The 16,562-nt window shown below is 46.5% G+C and overlaps 1 protein-coding gene across 2 annotated transcripts in view; it reads left to right on the top strand.

Moving 5' to 3' along the window:
• Positions 1–16,562, top strand: part of IFT43 (intraflagellar transport 43) — a 45,616-nt gene that overhangs the window by 9,720 nt on the left and 19,334 nt on the right. For both annotated transcript variants that reach the window (XM_086463284.1, XM_086463285.1), the window contains one exon: positions 6,356–6,423. In XM_086463284.1, coding sequence (XP_086319410.1) covers positions 6,356–6,423 — 68 coding nt within the window. The remainder of the gene's footprint in view (positions 1–6,355; positions 6,424–16,562) is intronic.

Raw genomic sequence — 16,562 nt, 5'->3', positions numbered from 1 at the left:
TAGGAAGGCATCTGTTCCAGTCCTAATGAGTCCAGCCGAGACCTTGTTCTCTAGTTGTGGTTTAGTAGATACGCCATAGGTAGTCTCAAGGTCCTTCATGGACTAAAGGAGGGAGAGCACCTGATTTCTGACTCTTAGCTAGGTGGATTCTGACCTCTGTGGTTCTATATCACTCAAAGTTTGAGTGATGACATCCTTTAAGGCAACAATTGGAAAGAGGATTTGAGGACCTGACCTTTCCAGAGGAGGCAACGAAGTCCTTCTGAAGCACTGGGAACTAGTGCTTTTAAAACAATTTGGGTGGAAAAATGGGTTGTTACTTTTTAGGTTAAGACAACATGTCAGGAACAATTGTTTTCAGTTAATGGTTCTTGGAAGAACAACTATCATAAAAAATTAAGTACCTGAAATGTGAAGTCAATTGTGGACTTACATTGCTAGGCTGCCCAGTTCAGTGGGTTTGTTTGAGTGAGTGCATTTGCATCCTAAAATATAGTGCAGAGTGATGCAGAGATCCCCTGCGCTCTACCTGGGGAGGTACCAGCTTGGTTACCAGAAGCATGTAAAGCTAAACCGTTTCCAGACTCAAGCTGACTCACACAGATCTTGCTTGCAGGTGTGTCTGCACCTGTGGTGTAGACATGGCCTGGGGCTTGATATGATCAGGGCCTTTAATCAGAGCGGTATTTTCCTGACCCAGTTCTTACCCTCACACAGCGGTTGGCACCCAGCTCCAAACTCTCATTCCATTGTCTGGTCTGGATCTGCACAGCAGCCTCCCGCCAAGTGCGCTTCCCCACATACCCTGAAACAGAAACATGCGACTGAGGAGCCCAGCACTGGCTGCATTCATCTGGGTGCTTACTGGTGGACCTTGGTTTTGTAAAAACAGTCACAGTGGTTTAGGCACTGTCCAGCCACTCTAGTTCAGAGAGTTCATGACCTAAGAAGTCATGTATAATTGTGATGCTGTCCCTTATAGCCCTTTTTGTATCTATAACTTGCATTGCAGTAAGATCTAGAGAGTGTTGGTGTGTGCCTGGAACAAAAATTCCTATTCCCAAAGACCTTACAGTCTGGCTGCATTGTTTTTCTCTAGCATCCTGTTCTCCCCTGTGATCTTCAGCTTGTAGAAAAGCCCTCACCGTGGGCTAGCTGCATTTTGTATATGGCTTGTTTCCAGGGTTTTGCCTTCTTAGGCATGCAATTGGGAGTGGGGAGGACTGGCAGTAGATAGCTCTTGAAGCAACTGGCATCTCTGAGAACCTGGGAGGGTTCTCTGAGGCAGAATTTCCTGTAGCTGTTGCGCATTGTGAATGCCCTCCCATTTGCATGTTTGTCCTGGGCTGAGCTGAATTTGTCCCTCCATGTCCCAGAGTTTCTGTCATCTGTTTGGATTCTTGCATTGTGCTAGTAAACACCCTCCACCAAAGGGAACCAGCATCCAAGGAAGCACTGGCTTTTTTACCTGCTTCCATTTTACAGAGATTGCTTCTTTTTTCCAGTGGTCTTCTGGTTGCTTGTAGAAATGCTGGGCTCCCAGCCTGTTCCTGGGGACCGCTCAGCTGGAAGTTGGCCAGATTCTCCAGGAGGAATCTCAAAAATGCAGCTGAACTTTTGTTCCCTAATTAGGCCAACTTCCCCAGTGTGAGCCCCAGCACTGCGTGGCCTGGAGCTCCCCAAGGCCTTGCAGTGCTGCCTCTCTCCCGTGCACCCCGAGTGGCTGGCCAGCAGGGCAGTTATTTTCAGCTTTCTGAGCTTATCTACTAGCCTTTTGATGACATCTACTGAAATAGCATTTCTAGTCAGCCATGTTTCCCAGCCTTTCTAGTAGTATCCTCCCTGCTTGGCTACCTTGATGTAGGTTTGATGTCCCTCAACTAGGGACAATCCCATCAAAAATCCTTTTGCACACATTTATTTCATGCTTTGAGTAGAAAAGCGTGACCCAGCTGAAGGCAACAAAAGAACTGTAGGAGCGGTGGAGAAGGATGGGAGCATGTCTGACAGTATGTAGCACAAGGTAGTATCAAACTGTTTGAGAGATACTCATACCTAGGAGGGCTGGAGGGGCACTTCCCTGTAACTATGGGTTGTGAAAGGATTCTACCTGGTGTAACCCCTTGTTCAGAGAATCAGATTGTTGTGTGTTGCTTCGCTGTTTTCATGCAGGGGAGAGTCCTAGCAGGTGCACGTGTAAGCTGACTAGATAGCTGACCGCTGTTTTAGGGAAGAAATTCTAGATAACTGTTTAACAATATGAGCTGCTTCTTTACTGGCTGCAATAGGTAACAGAATATTTGAAGCCCCCCAAGAACTTTTTCTGTCTCGATAGCGCTTTCCCTAGTAAAGGAAGGTCAGTGACCATGAAGAAGGACAGTTTCTGGATGAAATGGAAATCCAGTATTTTCTGCTAGATGTTTAAAACATGCAGAAGTCCTTGGAGGGTATTCATTAAAATCAGATGCATGACTTGAACCGTCTGTGGACACGATAAAGAGGGCTAACAGCGATGAGTTTTTTCTTTGCGAAAAGCCGAGGCTTGCGTAGATCTGGGAATGGAGCCCTTTTTGATATCATATATGTTCTGTAAGTGTTATGTGGCTCCTTGGAAGCAGTGGGGCTATTTGACTTACAGCTCCTTAATTGGCAGCAGTCAAAACTAATTCATCAGGCTTGTTTGTGGAAATTTGCTTTCAGTTCAGTCAGGGGAGCCTCAGGCAACTTGCTGGAATAGAGGAAACTCTAGACTGGCCATACCTCATTCCATGGTCAATACTGGATTAAAACAATGCACCTACATACTGTATAAAATCTCACAGTGTTTGTATATGGGGCAGAACATAGATCCCACACATCTTAGGAGATGTATTACATGACAGAAAAATTGTGTGTCCTCTGTTGCACACTGTCAATGTCATTTGAGTCCCTGTTTCCCTGCACAGAGTGCTTGCTGTTTCAAAGGAGTTGTCATGTTCATGAAGGTAAATTAATCCATATTTCCAGACCCTCCTGAGAATCTGAGGGACCCAACATGTCTGTAATATGCCTGTGTTGTGGTAGGTCCTAAAAGAAACTTTGCTGGACCCTCAGGATCCAGAGACACACAGGGTAGTTGCTTCCATGAGGGAAGCATCATCCAACTAGCACCTTCAAAACTGCAGACATGATCTGACAAGTAGCCTGGAAATTTCTGCCTTAATGGGGAAGCCAAATTAGAATGCTACATCTGTCTGATAAGAAAGGGCCTGACTACAGATAAAGAAGAAGGTAGAGTTTCTACTTTAATGCAAAAGAGATGGAATTCAGGCCAGTCATTTTTCAAAGGAAGAGATAAAATACTGATTATGGTGGTAGTATGAAAGTGTTGGTAAGGAAGGTGGCCTTAGAAATACAGCAAAAGTGCCATCATAAAAATGGTGAACTGAATTTCTGAGGGAAAAAAAAAAAAGCTTAGACCATGACAATGTTCCTTGAAAGAATAGATGATCTGCAGAAACTAACGTAGAGAGAATCTTCTGGAAATAAATAACTGACAAAACAGAAGTGGAAAGGCAAACCACAGCAAGCAAGTGGTTAGTTAGTGCTGTGAAAGAGACTGAGCAGCAAGAGCTGAGAGAGAATACTGTCGTCAGAAGCTGGTGGAATCTCAGTGTTTTGAACACCAAACCGTTCGGGTGTATAGCTTAGCTTTGCGTTTGGGAACATACATAAAAATCTTGCCCAAGATATAACCCAAGTTCTGATCATTTAAAGCCCCCAGTCTTTTTCACCAAAAAGGTGTGTTCAGGGGCACGTTTGCTCCACTACAGAACAATGTCCTCTGTTTCTGCTCTGTTTCCTCTGGGGTTGATGTTCTTCCCACTTTCTGCCTCAAGCTCTTGCTTGCAGCTCCAACATTCCTACCTGTCACCGTATTATGGCAATGCACAACATTGCATTCTCAATTGTAAATTATGCTGAGCTTTTGGAAATGTGAAAGTATATGAAGGTAAGTTTATTTACTTGACAAAAGTGCATGTGGCATGTGACCTTATTACGACACTTTCCAGGCAACTAACAAAAGCTATTTATCCTCAGCTGACAGTTAACATTGCCTTTCTTGTTGCTAGTGTTCCTCTAGGCAGTTCAAAAAGCACTACCTGATTTATTGCAAGAGGGATAAAAGACCTGTAGGTATATGTGAGGTGTTTGTCAGGGTCTGACAGACATTCGGGGTTGCCTGGTGTGTATGATCAATGGGAAGATGTTATAACATTCATACGACATTGGAATCAAACCCCTAGATGCCATGGAGTCATGCCCTGAGGAAAGACTGGGGCAGTCATTCTCATCACCCTTTGATCTGGAGTGCCCCCCTTGAGATATCTTTGATCTGTAGTTTGATCTAGTTTTGATGAGGAGGGAATTAGATTGCAGGTGCATTGGAATGCCTTGGGGATGCTGCATTTCCCCGCAGCCTTATGGCCCAGGTTCTTTGGTGATGTTTGTGTAACTCTGTGCACCTTTGCGAGGAGTTGTGAGGCTGTGTGTCGGGAACATGGCCTCCTGGCTATCAGAGGGATGGCGTGAGGGGAGGAGCGTTGTTTGTGTGGGAAGGACCTGTGTGGGAGGGAGTGTGTTTTTGAGGTAGGGGTGTGTGTAATGGGAATAGGGATGTTTATGTGGGCATGCACGCCCATATCTGGTGTGTTTTTACCATTTTTCCTGGGCTCTGGGTGTGTCCAGATCAACTGAATTCAAAATGCTCCTTTTTTGGCACTGTAGCCTCTTCTCTGGTTTGGCATGTTAAGAATCTGGGGGAATCATTTAAAGATCAGAAAACTCCATTCACTTGGGCCCCTGAAGGCTTCACATTCTGTGACATGGTCATTCCAGTCGACTGAGCTCTGTCCCCTGCGGATGAGCCCATATAAGGAGGCTATTTCCTGCGTTTCACGCTCCCTGCCTGTCCCTCTGCCCTCCTGTGCTCCCTTTGCTGAAGAAAGCTGGTATTTTGGGACTGCAGCTCCTGCCTCATTCCTGCTCCCTGTTTATTTTTGGAGGATGACTATTTTTGCTCCTATCAGGGAGCTATGCAGGGTCGTGCCCCCTCCCTGCAGCAGGCAGCGGCTGCCCCTGGCAGGGTCTCTTCATTTCCCACACTCACAAACAATGCTTCTGCTTCAAGAAATAAACACGGGAGACCCCTACCATTAGGGGTTAGCTCAACCCCTTCCTCATCTGTAGCAAGAGGTAATTTGGCTTTGGCTCAGGGTTGACCCCACCACACATGCAAGGTCCCCTCTGTCAAATCAAAAATCCTCAGGAGTCACCCAGCCCGTTCCCTTTCTTAATAAAAGCTGTGGGAGCCACCTATGCCCCCACCATTGCTCCAGCTTAGACTCCTTTGCAGTTACCGTTTTTCCCTGTTTCAGGACATCTTCTACCCAATCGTCCTCTCTCATGACAGTCCCTTCACAGGTCCCGTACCCCATCTTCCCTCGCTGGGCACCATCAGTTGGGAGCTATATAAATTGAAATTCATCCCCTGGGCTCACCTTGCCACTCTGCTTTCACCACTGCTTGTCATGCAAAACACTGAAGGCACTGCTGTACGAGGTGCTTCAGGCAAGGGAACTGAGCCCAAAACTGCAAAAGGCAATGGGCAGCTCCCACACGTAGGAATTCATGGCCCCGTTATTTGAAATTTCCCATTGTAAGCCCCATTCCTGTTTTCTCTTGCTGCGTGACAAGAATGCCACACAAGACAATGCAAGAAAATAGCTGGGGGTGTCTTTAAGCTCCACATGAACTTCCCCTTTAGCATTTCAGTGGCGGCCGTGGTGGGATTCATTTCAGCTAACTTTAGAGGTGTTTGGTATAGCTGACTGTGTCTGAACTTGGCATCTAACCTCCTGTTCTAGGCAGCAGGCAAAAGCAGACACTTTTTAGGAACAATTCCTCATCTAAAACAAGATGACTTGTACCCTAGGAAAGATGTGATGTAATACCTCCCACTGAAGTGTGGGCAGCAGTAATGAATGAGTTCCCAGTGAACCATATTTTGACAGGAGAGCGCATCCTCTGTGGATCAGTCTGCTACTGTACTGCGTGTCCTGGAGAAATCAAAGGCACACAGAGCTGAAACTTGTCAAGATACTGATAAGAGTGGTACATCTTTTGCTTATGGAGACACTTAAAAACCTATCCTGCAATATTTGTCTTCCTTTTATTTTATGAATAAACTTTAAACACTATCTCTCCATCTGTTATTTGGTAAAGGGTTACATTAGTATGTGTGGACCCGGTGTCTCAATTGGCTTAACTTTGTCTTGACTGGAGCTGGCTGTAACGTCTCTTCTCTTTATTAAAGGGTCCACCACCTAAACCCCCACGCCGGCAAGGAGGCTGGGCAGATGATCCTGTACTGGCACCTACCAAGTGAGTCCTCACCTCTTTCCTTATTGAAAGGGGCTTAGGCATGGATTAAGTGAACACCACTAGTTGTGTTTGCTGCACAGGCATTGGAACAGGTTTCTTGGATCTTGTAGATATGTTTCAGATACCATTGTAACTCCTTCAGTCTATCTGAAGTATTGCTCTTGCTTGATTCCGCTGGCTAATGCTCTTTATAAACTGGCCTGGTGGGGCTCAGAACTGTGTACATGTCACTGTCTGCTAGAGGCAGTGTATTCCTTACCCAGTACAGCAGCTGGAAGTCCAGAACATAATAAGCATGTTAAATGCAGGAGCTGGGGCAGGGGGGAGGATTTGACTGGTTGCGTCCTTTCCAGGAGAGTGACACGTGACAGCACCCCACTGACAAGAATGCAATGAACAGTTTGGGTTTTAGTGATCAGCCTTGACAGTAAAGGTGAAATTTGTCAATGTTTATGTGTGTATAGGGTTATGGTATAATGGAGATGGATGGAGATGGTCAGCAAGAAGAGACGGGAGGAAAAAAGTATACTGATTGTTGAGAAGCCTGATGCTTATGAAGGACACCTAAGGGAAAGGAAATATCTGGACATGGTAATAGAATGGTTATGAAAACTAAAGAACAGTTCAGACTGGGAGGAGATGACTTGGTTTCAAGCGATTTGTTACTTTTCAAGCTGTAAAGTTATGCTGTTGTATTTCCTATTCAGTCATGGAGTGGTGTGAGATTGCTTGTATACATTGAGGCCTATAATAAGAGTGTGTATATCTGGACATATACTTCGGAGGCAATCTGATTTATGGAAAAATTGTGTATTTTCTTTCCTGGAACTCTGAGAATGGGAGAGGACATCCAGAAACCTGTTATACAGTCAGTATTTCTTGGGAGGTGAAGAAGGTGGTTTATATTCTGGGGTAGCCTTTCTGGCAAACAGTATGTTTCTGGGAAAATAATCATCCTGTTTGTCTCTGAAGAATAAATCAGCTGAAAATCTGGAGACTGGAGTAAAGCACAGGAATAAAGATCTCAGTCTGAACTCCTTCTGTTTGTTTCCAGTTTAACTCTGATAATGGTATTATTTTTCATAGGCTGTCTGCAGCTAGAAGTTGCCTTTGCAAAGATGCATCCACCTCAGGGTTATAAAAAAATGGCACCAATGATCCTGGATCTTTGTAGGACCAAGCAGAAGTTTTATGGAAATGTGACAGCAGAGAACAAGGGTGAATTGCATTGTTTAGGAAAAATAAATTATGTAATTGTTGGCGAGGTGAAGGACTGGATTGGAGGTAATACAGTTATTCAGGGCTGTGCCTAATGTGCCCTGAAGGACAGCATACAGGTTCCTGATGTAACAGCACTGTGTCATGTGCCACTTTAGGATGTTTTCCATTGTTTGACATTAGCCTCATCTGATGGATTTGGAGCAGTAGCTATCAGTGGTGCTTCTCCAGCATCCCAATTGCATGGTTTACAGATACAGCAGGTGTCTGGAGCAGATGCTCCTGCGAGGTTGGACGCAATTCAGCTGAAGAAGCAGAACAGGAGCTGGAGGGCTGCAGACCTTTCTACCTCTGAGACCCTGCACAATGGGGCATGAGATGAAGGTGTGCCCCCTGCTCTGTCATGCATATGATATCATGTCATATCTGACAGTATTCTTTTAATTTGTATTAAGAGCTCTTATTGAATAAATATAATGAAGGGGATGTTTGTTCTGACTTTCTTTAGTCATATGAGGTACAAGGATTTTGTACAACTAGTTCCTGTCTTTTCTTTCCTTCAGCTGTATATTCTTCCCAAGCTGATCTCTCTCCTTCTATCCCTTAAAAAAGTCTGAGATGTTGGCCTGTAGGGCTGTCTTTGTGACATATCCCAGAGTAAAGCCTTCATGTGAAAAGTCTGAGTCATCGGCTGATGTCATACCAATGTTGCTGTAGCTTTGTTGTTTCTGTTTTCTCAGGCTCTATCTCCCCACAGCTTTTCAAGCAATTTGACTCGGTTTGGAAGCCCATCAAGTTAACTTGCTCCAGTTTCACTAGTGTAGATGTAGTTAGAATAACATGCTTCTATTGATATATCTGATATAGTTATAAGCACTTTTATGCCATTGTAACTGAGCCTACACTTGGGAATTGTGCTGCTTTAAGTAATTTGGTTTTCAGAACTGACAGTGTTAAAATCTGTGGGTTTGTTTTGTTTTGTTTTGTTTTGTTTTTTTACTTAGAAAGGAAGGATGAACAGAGTGGTTGCAATTAGATTTTCTATGTTGTGTAAATATATTGCAGGTCAGATGTGATACTGCAGCCACTTGTGAAATGGTCTTGTAGCTGTTTATGTGTTATTCTCTCCCCATTTGAGATCTAAGCTTTTCATTCTGACAGATTCAGCCAGTTGCAGCTGCACACTTGCTGCTTTTCCTGCAGGGATACTAAAACTCTTTTCTGCTGTATTCCTAGTTTAGAGTCTTACCAATGTAAAGTGATCACTTGAAATTGTTCTTTGTGTTTCTATTTGGCACGTTAGACTAGAATTTAATTTGCAATCTGTTTTTCTACCTTTACTGCTCCCTCTTAGTCCCTTACCTGCCCAGCTCTTGTCATACCTACGAAAACTTGCAAATATTCTCACCATCTTGCTGATTCTTTCCATCAGACTACTGCTGTCTAAGACTGTTGCAAGATAGGAAGAGGAGGAAGGCCCTTAAAGTCTTCCAACGTGTAATTAGTTTTGAAATTAATTCACACAGATGGTATGCAAGTAGGATAAAGTATTTTATCATGAGCATAGCATTAACAAGTGTCAGATATTTAAATTCCCAAGAACTATCAAAATGCTGATAAGTTTTCAAAAGTCAGGCATGGGAAGATTACTTTGGACCCCTAGTATCTCTGTGGAACAGCTGTTGTTGCTGGGAGTCCTATTTTTTAAATCTGGATAATGAATGTTGAGGACTGAAAGTGAGTGTCTGAGCAAACCCTCAGACTGGTCCTCTGCAGTCTTTTTTCCTTACTGACGGGGACTTCTGCACCTGAATCTGCTGTATTTATTGAAATTTGTACTCAGAGAGAAGAATCACTCTCTATGAGAAGCGGCAGTCCCATTGCTCCCCCAGCAATATTCTAGCCCCAGTATTAGAGGAAAGGGGACCAGCCAGGAACCTAGGCAGCCGCTTGGGGCCTAGTACCCTGCTGAGATTACATAAATAATAGTAATTACAGCTGGTTTTGCTACAGAAGCAGCTCTCTAACCACTGGATGGAGCCCAAGTGCCATTCTGAATGCTGTGCTGATGTCCTTAATGACATCAGTGTTGACACTTGAGACAAGCAAAGCAGAGGTTTATTGTCAGGTTATCTCATGCATCAGAAGGAAGAAACACAAAGTGCCTGCCAATGGGAAGAGGGTATTCAGTTTTGCATACTGGTGAGGATTTGAAAAAAAAGAGGTTCTTCCAGGATTCATTTAATTCCAGCTTCTGCTGATCTCATCTGTCTGACTTTCCTTATAGAATTTCTTCATTCCACACCCACACCCCCCCCCCCCCCCCCCCACTCTATTAGTATCTATTTCTATGCTTCTTGGGGCACTTCCAGTTTACTTGGGTCCTTGATCCCTTTGGTCTCACAAGCAGTCCCTTAAAATTCATACAGTTCTGCAGGCAGCAGCTAGGGTGGTTGTGAAATAAACACAGTTTGTTCAGATGGCCCTGCAAGCAAACGCAAGTGCTGCCTTCCACTCCCTTCCAGTGACTGCATGTGTGCCTCTTTTTTTCTACAGGGACCGTGGCAGTTTAGCAACAGGTGCTCCAGCTACAACTGAAATTTCTCCTTCCTGACTCCTTGGTCATACAAATATGGAATAATCAAGGCTGGCTTAGGAAAATGACCATGCTGAAGTATTTTGGAACAGAAGTGGTAGTACAGTGTCTAGGAGTGCATTTAACAAGAAGGAAATGTTAAGGGACTGTAGGAAGGAAGGGGATGCAGTCGAGGTGACCTTTAGAGCAGGGTAAACCAGCCTCTGTGCAGATATCATTTAGGGCTCTGGAGGGTGGGCAATGGTGAGATTGCACCCTGGAGCTGGAGGAAAGTTATTTAAGAGATTAAGGGGGTTTATGATTCAAGGTCTCTGGAGGTAAGTAAAGTTAAAAACTTCCTGTTTCAAAAATATGGGCTTAAACTATCCTGTGTTGTATCTGCACTAAATGACCCCTGAGAATGCCTGGTTTATAGAACCTCTAGCCATCCCTGGCTTGCAAGTGGGAGTAGTAAATTGCTTATGAGTTTCTCTATCTTACATGGTAGGGGGAAGCTTGTGTCATTGTTTCTGCCCTCTACTCCCAGTCCAGCAGTGTTGAGGTAAATCTCAGGCTGGGCTTCCCTGTGACACTGCCATGTTAGGAGCAGAGCCAGGCTTCTGGCTGTGGGGAAGGCGACAGCCTCACTCCACATCTTGCAGCCATCTGTGAGTGTCCTCAATGATGTGAGGAGTATTGGCACAAAGGATCAAGGCTGCCAAGTGAGGGGGCACAACTTAGAAGAAGAAAGAAAAGGAAGTCTGATTAAGTTTTGTCTTGAAGTGTCTGTTTTTGGGTTTGTCCCTGCATTGATCTGCAAGGGAATGAGGCAAGTAATGGCCCCTTGGGGACCTTCAGGACTTTCCTCTCAATGTCAGCCGTCATTTTCAATCACCCTCTCCCTCCCAGCCATTAATTTTGGCCCAGGATCATGGGGACTTGTCCATCTATCACTCCTAATTGACACTAAATGATCTGTCAGTTTATTGATGAACGGCAGGAGTGGAATTGTCACAATATATTTTACTTTCTAACAACTCCTCCTGACAATTTTACCTTGTCCATCTCACTCTCCTCACATAAATCTCCATTGGCCTCTCATTCCTACTCTTGGGCTGATCTGGTGCCAGCCGCCTCCATGCCATCGGCACGCATCAAGGACATCAAGATGGCGGTAAGCTGCAATGTGCAGGCCCGGGGCGGGTTTTTTTTCCTCTCTCTCCCCCGCCCCACTTTTTTTTTTTTTCATTTTTTTTAATAAGCCGAATGTTGCAGGAATGCTAACAGGCTCTTGTCCTCTTGTCCCTCCATGTCATTGCTGGGGTGAGGTCTCCTTGGTGTTTCTGTTTAGACTCATTAAGATAACCGGCAGAAAAAGCAAAGTCCCTAAAAGACAGAAGCATCACCTGAGAATCAGTACTGTGGCTGTGGTGAGGGGTTTTTTTTGCTTTTAATCCTGCTTAGTGTGACTTGCAGGGGCTTCCTGCAGAGGGGAAGTGCTAGACTTGTGTCCATTCCTGTGTCTTTGCAGTGCCCAGAGGAGCCTGGAAAAAGAGCTGGGCTTTTGCTTTTTCCTTTTTTTTTTTAATATATAAGCTAGATTTCTGTTTATTTTTTCCTCCGTTAATGAAGTTTTCTTTGACTTCTTGTCCTAGTTTGTCTGGACACGCTAGGCAGGCCATTAGCAGTTTCAAGTCAGCCAGGGCAGCTGAGCTCAGTTACCTACAGGTGTAGCCCATACCAGAACTTCACGGTCATTAGAAAGGGGGAAGGTTTGCTGAGGAGAGGGAGCTCCTCTCGGGTTTCTGCTGGGGTTCCTCTTGTTGCTCGTCTGGCTCCTCCCAAGGACTGCTCTCCTGTTGATTGTAGTGACTGGAAATTCCTTTGGCTGCGTATATCTCTGTTGGTATTGGTGGTGTTTCATTAACTGTTTCATTTCTACCCACAAGTCTGCTTTCCTTTTTCTCACTTCCCCTCCCTGGCTGTTGAAGGGTCATCAGGTGATAGAGTGACTGTTATAGTTTATATACTTTAGCCCTGGGTACAGGCTAAACGTAGACACTTCTTTTTCCTGAAAGATACTGGGCAACAGAAGAACTGGCAGGGTTGTAGCCTCTTGCTTCCCTAGAAAATGAAGCCTGCATGACAAAAACAGAACAGGAGCGTGACATTTTTGGTAACAGTCCACGTAAGCTGCTGAGGTGGCAGAGCATGCTTAGGGTGAAGTCTCTTTGATTTTTTTTTTTTTTTTTTTTGATTGAGGACAAAGCATCTTCCTTCCTTAGTTCTCTGCATCTCCAAGGAATTTACCAGCAAATTCAGGGGGATGCTATCTTTGCTGTCCCAAATGTTTCTAGTTTAAAAAAGCAAAACCCTCTTGAAGAACATATGCAACTTGCAACTCTTTTGTATCTGTCAAAGCCAAGGCTAAAAACTTCTCTGGCCTTTGTAGGTCACCTCTAAATTGGCTGTGAAGTCTAGCTTAATGCAGTTTATCTGTGGAAAGAGACCTAAGATGACCTGATCTGCTTGCTTGGCCCTATTTCCCCTTCCCCTGGTCCCCCTCCCCATATAACCTCTCTACTGTTCTCAAGTTTTTGATCCAAGTTCTTAAAAGATCTTCTTTCAGAAGCTGTTGCTCTCAGATGACAGCACAAGGTGCTGTTCAGTAATAAACATCTAGTCCTTTCTAGTGTTTTTCATTTAAATGTTTTCAGTGAGGCCAATCGCAAGTAAAAAGTCTTCAGCCTGGTACTTCAGAATCATGAGTTTGTTCTCTGTTGTGGGATTCGAAAAAACAAAAAAACCTTAGGTACTTTTTCTTTGTATTCTCGTTCTGTCTTCTTTAGCTGTCAGTTCTTCCATGTAACTGTGAGGATCAGAAGTGTGCTTTTCCCTTTAAGTGGAAACCAAAATGCTCCTGTAACCTCAAGAGCCACTTGGTGTGAGAGTTGGCCCTGGTGCTTACTGGAGACTGAAGATGTGATCACTTGGATAGGAGCCCCTGTTCTCAGGGACCAAAGATGTGTGGTGGATACCTCTAGAAACTGCAGTGCTGTTTTCCCACGCAGCAGGAATTTGTATCGAGTGTTGTTGTTTTTTCTGTTGCTCAGTGGGAGCTCTGAACAGCTCTGCCGGTCAGCTCTCTACCAGTGAGTGAGCAGGGAAACCCTGGGAACATCTGTCATGGGGATGATGCAGTGAGTAGGCTGAGGTTCCGTGACCCCCATGAACTCTCTGTTTCAGCTTGTTCTTTCGTGCCAGTTCCTAAAGTCCTGCTTGCCAGAGCTTTCCTCCTTTGTTGTTTCTGTTAAGGAAGCCCATGTATTAGGATGTGAGGAGAAACAGCAGCACTTCTGCTAGAGATTGATTAGTGCCTCACAAGCCCTTTTCAGCTGGAGCTGGCTAGCTGCAGGGTCTGTCAGCTCCCGTCCCACTGCTGCCTGCTCATCGCTGCGCCCTTCTTCCTCTGGTGCTGTGCTCAAGAGCAGTGTGTTAAACATGTGGTCCAGGGAGCCTGTGAGGGGCCAAAAAGTGGATGGTGGGACCATTACAGTTTAAAAAGATGCGTCTGCCCAAAACCCCATTGTGAAGATATAGATAGCCATGTGCCCCAGGGCTTGGAAGTGGAGGGCTGTGAGGTGACACTCGATGATAGAAGTAAAGGCTCAATAGTAGTCCTCGCTCTGCTGAAATCTGTGGCAAAACTTGCCTTGATTTTTAGGAGATGGGAAGATTGAACTCCCTGATTTAATCAAGGCAAATCTGGCTTTTCCAGGCTGCCACTGTCCAGGGAGAGGGGGTGGAAGCTTAAACAACTGATGAGAGCCCCAAGGAAGGTGCAATGGAATAGGTGAGAAGACACCTTGTGGTAGCGCTTCCCAGCACGGGCTGCAGTTCTAGTTTATATACAGCTTTGATGAGTGTTTTTTCTCTTCCTGTGCCTCAGCAAACAAGCAATGACCAAGACCCACGCTTGGAGAGCCAGGAGAACTGATCAGTTAGCACTTGTGCATCATATTGGATGTGTAACTTAGTTGTGCCTTAGGCTATTGAACAAGCTGCAACTCGTAGCTTGCTGCCCACTGGCTGTGGTGATGGGCACTAAAAAAATACTAGAGCAAGAGAGTACAATGTCCTTTTTTATCTTTTTTTTTTTTTTTTTTTTTTTTTCTTTTCCCTCCTCCCTCAGGCCTAGACCTGAATTACAGTCTGTGCCCTAGACGCAAAAGGCTTCATGTCTCCCTGTGGGCTGAGCCAAGCCTTCGGTGCTGGGGTGGGTATGGGTTTGGATGGAAGCACAGAGGCAGAACGCTGGCCAGCGGCTAGCTCCCTGCACAGGCAGCCCATCTCTCTGCTCTCCCTTTGATCCCTCTGCGCTCTCGAAACAAAATGTACCTCTGAACATCAGGACTGTTCCGGGTTTTTTCCCCCATTTAATTCTTTTAGCAAGAGGGCGGCTTGAAGCAGCTTTCTGGTTCCACGCGATTCGTAAGAAGCAGCGGTTGAGACCTGCCGGGAAAGGCGCTGGCAGGCCGGTGGAATCCTGCCCCCTCTGCCAGGGCCCTGTGAACGACCCGAGCTACCTCCGCGGCCCGCCCTCCGGGGACAGCCCGCCGCCCCTCTAGCTGGCCGGTGCCACCGCTTGCAAGCGCTCGCATCGAAGCCCCGGCGCTCGCCTCCCTCCCCGCCCGGCGGAGTCCCGGCGGACCGGCGCGGGGGGCCCGGGCGGGCGCCACGCCGCCAGGGCCCGGCAGAGGGCGGACGCGGCCCGGCGATGCGGCGGCGCCGGCGGGCGGCCTCCGGGGAGCGCGGTCCGGCCCGGCCCGGCCCGGCCCGGCCCGGCGGCGCCCAGCCCCGAGCGCCGCGGGGAGCAAAGCGGCGCCCAGCGGAGAGCTGCCCGTCCGGGCAGAGGGCCACCGGGCCGGGCGAGGGGGCTGCCCGCCCTCCTGGCCCCCCTTCGGCTGCCGCCCCCGCCGCGCTGGGCCAGGGCATCCCTGTCCAGCCCCCTCGATGCTCGTTTTGACCAGCCACCGTGGTCGCTTCCCTTTTCCTTGGCTGTGTGGCCCGCCCTCACCCCTCCCGGGGCTCGCAGGGGAGAGCCTCGGGTCCTGCACACCGGCCCGCTGGTACCTGGCTGCGGCGCGGTGCAGGACGCAAGTGTGTCTAGAGCTCCCGTGAGCTGTGGACATTAAAAGATTTCAAGGACATTTCCCCCCATTCATCCCGGTTACGTCCCCTGCTAAAATAGGTTAACGGTGTCTAATTAACCACTGCACATTGTCATGCTGCATAAAGATAGCATCCTGGCTGTTCTCTGAGCCCTGCTACTTTATCTCCATTTAGATCTCCGTGGTAGTCCATTAAATGGGAAAGAAACAGTTTAACAGAAATGATGTCTACATTAGAACTGCCTTTCACCCTTCAGCACAAAGTTTCAGGCGACTCCAAGGCAGCTCAGCTGTACAGTAGGGGTGTGGGGGGGAAAGCCTCGGTTTTGAGGTTTAACCCCCTCTCATTAATGTGGAGGGAGGATTCCTGCTGGCCAGGACTGAGCAAAGACAGCACTCAGGAGCAGGATCAGACCTATGTCCTCTGCCCCAGGACACAGCTAGGAGAGAAATAGGTATTCTTTACTAGGAGTTAAATAGCATAGGGTCACATGGGGTCTGCTGGGGTCTTCTGCCTGGTTCCTCAGCTATTCAACACCCTGAAACAGAGAGGGGGTCAGCAATTGGCCAAAGCCAGAGGAAATATTCTGGGATTTTGGTTATGTTTGGGAACACAGCCAGCCTTGCAGTGAAAGGGAGTTTAAATGGTGCTGTCCAGGTGATGAGGTCAGGCCCTGTTCTTGGGCCCTTCAGGTGCGATGGGCTTATCAGAAGAAATGAAAGAAACAGAGGTAGCACTGTCTCACAAAATCTGGGGGTGGCTGGTGTATAATACAGCAAACTGAACGCATTTCTGAGCACTGCCCTCGGGATTGTATTGTTTTGTTTGCCCTTCCTTGAGTGAGTGTATCTATAGTTCATATACAATTGCTCATCTTGCTGCTACTCTCCCTGGGTTGTGCTCCTACTGGAGCAAACAAACCAGGGCAGTGCACTCCTTATTGCTGAGAACATAAGAAAAGAGTAGGAAATCTGTCTATGCTGGCTTGAGTTTACAGTCTGGTTTCTTCCATGTCTGCTTTCACTCACCACTAGAAAGCTGTGCCCATGTGGTGAATGAAGAGAATGCTGTGTACCCAGGCCTGCTATTCTTGAAGGGTGACATGTTGCTCTCGACGTGTTGCAACTGGCATTGATAAGTGGAGGCAGTTCTCAGGAAGGGGTACTCCACAACG

The sequence above is a fragment of the Leptosomus discolor genome, chromosome 3 (genome assembly GCF_034619465.1).
Source record: "Leptosomus discolor isolate bLepDis1 chromosome 3, bLepDis1.hap2, whole genome shotgun sequence".
Classification (NCBI taxonomy): Eukaryota; Metazoa; Chordata; class Aves; order Leptosomiformes; family Leptosomidae; genus Leptosomus; species Leptosomus discolor.
The sequence above is the reverse complement of the archived record's forward strand: the minus strand, read 5'-3'. Positions and strand labels throughout refer to the sequence as shown.